Source organism: Phyllostomus discolor, chromosome 14, assembly GCF_004126475.2.
Source record: "Phyllostomus discolor isolate MPI-MPIP mPhyDis1 chromosome 14, mPhyDis1.pri.v3, whole genome shotgun sequence".
NCBI classification, from domain to species: domain Eukaryota; kingdom Metazoa; phylum Chordata; class Mammalia; order Chiroptera; family Phyllostomidae; genus Phyllostomus; species Phyllostomus discolor.
Genome location: NC_040916.2, coordinates 50,595,346 through 50,604,160, shown reverse-complemented (window position 1 = coordinate 50,604,160; position 8,815 = coordinate 50,595,346). Strand labels below are relative to the sequence as shown.

Genomic DNA, 8,815 nt, shown 5'->3' with positions numbered 1-8,815 from the left:
AGTGCACTGCATGCTGACCAGTGGCCTCACCAGTCAAAATAACAATCAAGTGTAAGACCAGTGTAATAATGAGATGGAGGTCCTGTCATCCATCTGGGGATTTGTTTAGGGAGAGCAGCCCTTTTCTTACCACCATCATCATTTGAAATATCAACTCCATCAAGGAGTGGAGATTTTCTCCCCTACTGGCTTTCAGAGCCCATGAGACTCTGCAAATGATGTTGGCATTTTTGCCAAAATTCTCAAAACCTCCCCACCTGAGTGATGGAAGAAGCTCTCCCACCCACAGATGGGCCTTCCCCAGGGGGCTGAACCCATACAACTACTTGGCTCTGTCCCTGGGTCTCATCAAGACCTGAAATGAGAGCTGCCTCTGCCCTATCCAATAATGTAACTATTCCACTGCTTCATTCCCCTTTCCTTCCCCTGAGCCCTCTGCCCTGGGAGCATGTGGAGGAGGGGAGACAAGTCCACTATCCCCATTCTCTGTAGGTTTGGTAGATCTAGGAGAATCCATTAATCAGAATCTTAGCAATAAAGCAGCCCCCACACCCCCCAAGAAAAATATTACCTCCAATTTCTCTGACTAAATGTTACTGTATTTTAGGCCTTGCAATAGTTTGATCCATTACTGAGAGCTGTTCACACCAAAGATCAAAATCCACTGGTCTAACACTTATTTGTAGTTATGTGAATAGACCTCATATGACTTGGACATCTGCTCTACATACATATTTTCTCCTGATCAGGCACTCCCCCACATATTTCAAGCAGTTGACATTTATTAAGTGCTTACCATGTACAAGACAATGAGGCTGAGCACTTGATATATTATCTCATTTATCCTCAAACAACTTTATGAGGTAGGTTTGAGCATTATGTCTACTTTATAGGTGATAAAAGTGAGGTTTAAAGCAATAAAATGAATTAAACAAGATCCAAGTCTGGTAAATAATGGAGCAAAGATTTAAAAGCAGAATTCAACGTACAAAGTTACAGAATATATATATATATATATATATATATATATTTTTTTTTTTTTTTTTTTTTTTTTTTTTTTTTTTTTTGCTGTGAGAAATTTTAAGATTTACTCTCTTGGAAACTCAAATGTGCACTGCGATATTGTTGACTATTGTCACTATACATTACATGCCATGACTTACTTATTTTATACTTCCTGACTTTCTTTACTCATACTGCTCACCCTCCACACTCTCCCTTCCAGCATCTACTATTCTGTTTTCTTTGTCTATGAGTTTTGTTTGTTTGTTTTGTTTTTTAGATTCCATGTATAAGTGAAATCATATGGTATTTGTCTTTCTCTAAGTTACTTCACTTAGCATAGTCCTCTCTAGATCCATGTTGTCACAAATGGCAAGACTTCATTTTTTTTTATGGTTGAGTAGAGTAGTATTCTATTTTGTATACACCACATCTTTTTCATCCGTTCAGCCATTTATGGACATTTAGGTTGTTTCCATATCTTGGCTATTGTAAATAATGCTGCAATGAACATGGAGATGCATATATCTTTTCCATTTAGTGGTTTTGTTTTCTTTGGATAAATACCCAGAAGTGGAATTGCTGACTCATATAGTAGTGTTACTTTTAAATTTTTGAGGAACCTCCATACTGTTTTCCACAGTGGCTAAACAAATTTGCACCACTATCAACAGTGCAGGAGGATTTGCTTTTTCCAACATTTATTGTTGGTTGATTTCTTGATAACAGCCATTATAACAGGTGTAAAGTGGTTCTCATTGTGGTTTTGATTTGCATTTCCCTGCTGATTAGTGATATTGAGCAACTTTTCACGTCTATTGGCCATCTGTATGTCTTCTTTAGAAAAATGGCCATTCAGATCCTTTGCCCATTTTTTTAGTCAGATTGTTTGTTTTTGTGCTATTGAGTTGTACAAGTTAAAGCCCATGTTAAAATACATGAAATCACTGTATTTTTCCTGGTCTAGATTTTCTTTCCTTTCTCTACATTGCTGCAAATCCCTGTTTTGTCCAGCACTGCACCTCCAACACCTATAATAATATTTTAATGGGACAGGGCTGAAAATACCCTCCTATGGTCATCATCCTTCTTGACAAAAAGAGTCATCTTTTTTCATTGACAAAAATAGTCATCATCCTTCTGCAAGACACACATTTTGTGAGGTCCTTTAGTAAATTTAATGGGCATAGGCAAATTGTTTGGAAGATATTATTTAAATTGTACATTAGCATATTCAAGGACTATAAGTTTAATTGGTTACACTTTTTCATATGATAATGTAACTAAAAAAATCATATCAGTGAGACAGTACTTCTAAAAATACATTTAAATAATTCATTTCCTTCTGCTGGGAATATACCCTAAGAATCCTGAAACACCAATTCGAGAGAACCTGTGCACCCCAAAGTTCATAGCAGCACAATTTACAATAGCCAAGTGCTAGAAGCAACTTAAGTGCCCATCAGTAAATGAGTAGATCAAAAAACTGTGGTACCTTTAAATAATGGAATTCTATGCAGCAGAAAGAAAGGAGCTCCTACCCTTTGTGACAGCGTGGATGGAACTGGAGAGCATTATGCTAAGTGAAGTAAGCCAGGCAGTAAAAGACAAATACCATATGATCTTACTTATAAGTGGAACCTAATCAACAAAGCAAGCAAACAAGCAAAATATAACCAGAAACATGGAAATAAAGAACAAACTGACAGTAACCAGAAGAGAGGGGGAGGGGGTAACAGGGGAAAGAAGGGGAAGTGTCATCAAGGCACATGTATAAAGTACCCATGGGCATGGACAACAGGGTAGGGAAGATTGAATGTAGAAGATGAGGGTGAATAGGGCAGGGGAGAATAAGAGGGGGGAAATGGGGATAACTGTACTTGGACAACAATAAAAAAAAGAACAAGCAATAAAAATAAATAAATAAATAATTTCCTTTATGACTCCACATAAAGAAGCTGCTTTATTCCGACTGAAATGAAGCCATCACTCAAGAACTGTGAAATACATCAGCCAAAAAGACCTGTCCTTGTCCAAGCTGCATGCAAGCCCATCTGGATGTTCAAAGCCCAAAACTACAGGGTGTGCAGGGTTCAAAACTAGGGGGGTCTACTTCCTCATTCTTCTCCAGCTTCTGAGCTGACTCTTACATGTTGATGTTTACTACATTGGGTTGTAATGGTTTTCATGCACCTTCTCCCAACAGGCCTTGGAATGTCTAGAACTTAAAGATGGTAGGTAGCAATGACAAAATGTGTATGTGTATTTGTCTATGTAACATTTTATTTATCCACTGTTTGATATTTGGGTTGTTTCTACCTCTTAGCTATTATAAATAATGCTGCTATAAACATTAATATACAAGTTTCTGTGAACATGTATTTTCATTTCTTGGGTATTTATCTAGAAGTGGAATGCTGGGGTTTATGATAACTCTACTTTCAACTATTTGAGGAAGTACCAGACTGTTTTCTAAACTAGTTGTAATCACTTTACATGCCCCCAGCAGTGTATGAGGATTCAAATGTCTCTACATCTTTTCAACATTCATTGTTATGTGACTTTTTGATTCTAGCTATCCTAGAGGGTATTGTCAATGTAAGAAAGGTCCAAACTTGTAGAGAATTTTTATAAGTTTATTTGAGCCAAACTGATGACAATTGCCAGGAAACAAAATCTCAATGGATTGAGAAAAAGCTCCAGAGAATGGCAGTTTTACAGCTTATTTTATACATTAGAATGAAAAGGGGAGATATAAGGAGAGTTATTCAAAATCCACTAGTGTAGATTAATAGGGTGGAAGAAAACAAAGCAGGGAAATCTCTGGGATTGTATAAAAAGTAAAATGGGGAGACACCTATTTCTTTTACATTGATGAGTACAGGATACTTAACAACATTTACATCACTCAGAAGTGGTATGCAGGGAACAAGATAATAATGAGGGATTCTGTAGTCTCCTATTCTGATATAATAAATTATACCCTGTGGGGTCCAGAGAAAGGGGATTACTCTGACATATTCTTTTCATTTTTTATCTTAGAATAAAAAATATAATAGGTTTACTTAAGGTAAAGATTGACCTTTGTCAAAGAAGCTACAGACCTAAAATGTGGCTATCCATAATGACTCACTTTTCATTAGTAATTTTTATTTTTTGCTTTAAAATAACTTCATTTTCATATCACTTTTTACTATTGTTCAAATACAGTTGTCTTTATTTTCCCACCACCACTTTCCCCAACCCCACTGACCCCCACCTCCCTCCCTCAATCCTAACCCCCTTTGGCTTTGCCCATTGGTCCTTCATACGTGCTCCTTAATGACCCTTTCCCTTCTTTGCCCCATTATCTTCCTCTCCTCTCCCCTCTTAATTTCAATGTCTCTGGTTATATTTTGTTCACTTGTTTGTTTTGTTGATTAGGTTCCACTTATAAGTGAGATCATATGGTATTTGTCTTTTGCTGCCTGGCTTACTTCACTTAGCATAATGCTCTCCAGTTCCATCCACGCTGTCACAAAGGGTAGGGGCTCCTTCTTTCTTTCTGCTGCATAGAATTCCATTATTTAAAGGTACCACAGTTTTTTGATCCATTCATTTACCGATGGGAACTTAGGTTGCTCCCAGCACTTGGTTATTGTCAGTTGTGTTACTATGAACATTGGGGTGCATAGGTTCTTCTGAGTTGGTGTTTCAGGATTTTTAGGGTATAATCCCAGCAGTGGAATTGCCAGGTAAAAAGGCAGTTCCATTTTTAGTTTTCTTAGGAAACCCCATACTGTTTTCCACAGTGGCTGCATCAGTGTGCATTCCCACCAACAGTGCACCAGGGTTTCCTTTCCTCCACAACCTCACCAGCACTTGTTTGTTGAATTGTTTATGATGGCCATTCTAACTGGTGTGAAGTGGTATTTCATTGTGGTTTTAATTTGTATCTCTCTGATGGCTAGTGATGCTGAGCATCTTTTCATATGCCTCTGGGCCCTGTGTATGTCCTCCTTGGAGAAGTATCTGTTCAGGTCCTTTACTTATTTTTTAATTAGATTGTTTGTCTTCTTGGAGTGGGTGGAGTCATGTGAGTTCTTTATATATTTTGGAGATTAAACCCTTGCCCAAGGTATCATTGGCAAATATATTTTCCCATATAGTTGAGTCCCTTTTCATTTTGCTGATGTTTTCTTTAGCCATGCAGAAACTTTTTATTTTGATGAAGTCCCATTTGTTTATTTTTCCTTTATGTTCCTTGTTCTAGGGGACATATCAGTGAAAATATTGCTGAATGGAATATCTGAGATTTTCCTGCCTATGTTCTCCTCTAGGACTTTTATGGTATCATGACTTATTTTTAAGTCTTTTATCCATCTTGAGTTGATTTTTGTGTATGGTGTAAGTTGGTGGTTGATTTTCTTTTTTTTTTTTTTTTTTTTTTTTTTTTTTTGCATGTAGTTGTCCAGACCTCCCAACACTATTTATTGGAGAGGCTATTTTTACTCCATTTAATGGTTCTGCCCCCTTTGTGAAATATTAATTGACCATAAAAACTTGGGTTTATTTTTGGGCTCTCTATTCTGTTCCATTATCTATGTGTCTGTTCTTATGCTATTACCAGACTCTTTTGATTACCTTGGCCTTATAATATAGTTTGATGTCAGGTATGGTGAGCCCTCCAACTTTGTTTTTCTTTCTCAAAATTGCTGCGGCTATTCATGGTTGCTTATGGTTCCATATAAATTATTGAAATGTTTATTTTATATCTGTGAATACATCATTGTTATTTTAATAGGGATTTCACTGAATCTATAAATTATATGCGGTAGTATGGACATTTTGATTTAAGCCTTCCAATCTATGAGCATGGTAAATGCTTCCATTTATTTGTGTCTTCCTTTAATTCTTTCAAAAGCATTGTGTAGTTTTCTGAGTACTTTTACCACCTTGGTTAGGTTTATTCCTAGGTACTTTATTTTTCTTGTTGCTATATCAAATGGGATTTTTTTCCTGATTTTTGTTTGTGATATTTCATTGTTGTACAAAAGTGTCTGAATATTGACTTTGTATCCTGCTGCTTTGCCAAATTCACTTATTAGTTTTTGGTGGAGTCTATAGGGTTTTCTATGTACACTATCATGTCATCAGCAAACAATGACAGTTTTACTTCCTCCTTTTCAATTTGTATGCCTTTCATTTCTTCTTGTTGTCTGATCACTATGGCTAGGACTTCCAATACTATGTTGAATAGAAGTGGTGAAAGAGGACGTCCTTGTCTTGTTCCTGATCTTAGTGGGAATGCTTTTATATTCAGACCATCTTATGTGGTTATTTTTGGTCTCTGAGTTTGTAGGGCCTGCCATGTAGGCCTTCTCTGAACTTGCCAGGTTTAGTATATAGTCCCTTTTTTACCCACAATATGAAGTGATATCTATTAAAACTGTGGTTTTAATTTGCATTTCCCTGTTGACTGGCAATGTTGAACAGCTTTTCATGTGTCTATTGGCCATTTTTTTAATCTTCTTTGGAGAAATGTCTATTTAGAGCCTTTGCCCATTTTAAAATTGAGCTGTCTTTTTATTATTCAGTTACAAGCATTCCTCATATATTTTTTTCGCTGATGACAATTTATTATAATCTGTTAGCAGCACAGATAGCTCTTAATTACCAGAATTATGTCTTCATAGAAGTGAGCAATAAGTAGCCATTCTATGGGGAACTGTGGGCACTTAATCATCAGCATGATCTTTTGGTCTCTTGATTGTCTCTGTGCCATTCAATTTCTTTCTACAGAGCTCAATCTCTGTTTTATGATGAATGAGCTCATCTTCATTGTGTTTCTTCAAGGCTGCCACTTGTTCTCTAGTCTTTGCTCAGGAGCATTGTTCCTCTTCAGCCTGCTCTTTTTTTCTGAAGGCCCCACTGACTTCCCTCACTGTGCTTGCACCAGAGCGGACATTCTCTGACTTTTCAGAGCTGAATCCACAGGCTTGCATTGTCATCATGCCCCACACACCGAGCCTCACTCTTGCTGCCAACACCGTGACTGCCATGGTTGTCAGTGCAACACAGCTCTTCATATATTCTTGATAAAAGTAACTTAGATATACAATATGCAAATGTTTTCTCCCATTCTGCTTATTGTTTTTAACCTTTTTTATTGTTCCTTTTGATAGGGCTTAAGACTTGGGAAAATTTAGCTTAAGGTAAATAGTCATAAATCTAGCAAGTAATGTGTATGTTAAGTTTTTGTTTCAGTGACTGCGGATAAGATCCATCCTGGTGCCTGGGATTCGGCAGTTGACCTCCTAGGTCACTGACTGGGGATTATCTCATCTGGAGACTTTTGTACCAGGAAGAAGCAAGCGACTGCCCTTCCCCCTTGGAGGCAATGTTGAATTTCAAAGGCATTTGCTGACACCTTGTTTGCCGTACCCCAAACCCCTTATAAAAGATCTGGCTGGGAAAGAAAGGGGAAGATGGTTTGTTAGGGTATGAACCTGCCATCTTCTCTGATTGCTGGCCATCTGAATAAAGCGCCTATAAAAGATTCAATCACTGTCATTGCTTATTGGATTTGGTAGTGACAGGCAGCCCGAATGCCGGTGTCCTTTCCGGTTACACTTTGAGGCTCAAAAGTTTTGAATTTTGATGAAGTCCAATTTGTCTACTTATTTTTTAGTGTTTGTGTTCTTGATGCTATAATTAGGAATCTATTGTCAAATCCAACAAAGATCATGACATTTTACTCCTATGTTTTCTTCTAAGAATTTGGTAATTTTGCTTTTAAATTAAGTTTGTGATCCATTTTGTATATAGTGTGCAATAAGGGTCCAACTTCATTCTTTTGCACAAGACTATCCAATTGTTTCAGCACCACTTATTGAAAATATTCTTAATTTCTCATTGTATGGTCTTGGCACCATTGTTGAGATTAGGTCACCATAGATGTATGGGTTTTTTCAAAAACTCTCAATATGTTCCATTGGTCTATATTTCTACTCTTGTGCTAGTACCATATTGTCTAGATTACTTTGTAGTTGCTTTGTAGTAAGTTTGCAAATCTGGAAGTGTGAGTCCCCCTTTTTATTCTTGTTTTTTAAGATTATTTTGAATATTATGTGTCCCTTACAATTTGATATGAATTTATAATCAGCTTGTCAATTTCCACAGAGAATTTAGCTAGGATTCTGTTAAAAATTGCAGTGAGTTTATTGACAGTTTGAGGAGTATTGTCATCTTAATAATGTTGAGTCTTCTGATACATGAACATGGTGTATGTTTATACTATTTAGATCTTTAACTTTTTCAGCATTTTGTAATTTTCATAATGTAAGTTTTGCACTTCTTTTGTTAACTTTATTTCTAAGTGTTAGAAGCGGAAAAGGCACCAGAATGTTACAGGACCTTGGTTCAGCAATGAAAGAACTCAGAGCCAAGGAATTCAAATTGTAAGAGAAAGTTATTTAGAAAGTCACAGAGGTAGAAAAGGTACACCAGCTGGGCTGCATGGGCTCAGGAAATGAGTTACAGAGGCAAAAGGAGGGCCCAAGGAGTTTAAGAAGAAGAAAAGGTCAAGGGAACACACCTGGGGGAAGAAGAGGGGGTGAGAAAAGGTGTGGGTATGCTGAAGAGACAGAGAGTGCACTGGGTCCTTGTCTTAAGGGCTTTTATCTGTAGGTCTCAGGGGAGGATCTCAATAGAATATTCATTAGCTTTCCAGGTGTGTCTGCCCAAGGTCATTGTCTCATCAGTACCAGGGCAGATCATTAGTCATCACAGCTACTCCTGATGTCAACCATGGCACTGCCCTGCTTGGCCTTGC

At 37.3% G+C, this 8,815-nt stretch overlaps 1 protein-coding gene across 1 annotated transcript; it reads right to left on the bottom strand.

Annotated features, from left to right (window-relative positions):
* Positions 1-6,642: 6,642 nt before the first annotated feature.
* Positions 6,643-7,063, bottom strand: LOC114488731 (ATPase inhibitor, mitochondrial-like). Its single transcript, XM_036015365.1, has one exon. The coding sequence runs from the start codon at positions 7,041-7,043 to the stop codon at positions 6,864-6,866; it is 180 nt and encodes a 59-aa protein (XP_035871258.1). The 5' UTR covers positions 7,044-7,063; the 3' UTR covers positions 6,643-6,863.
* Between the last annotated feature and the right edge of the window lie 1,752 nt (positions 7,064-8,815).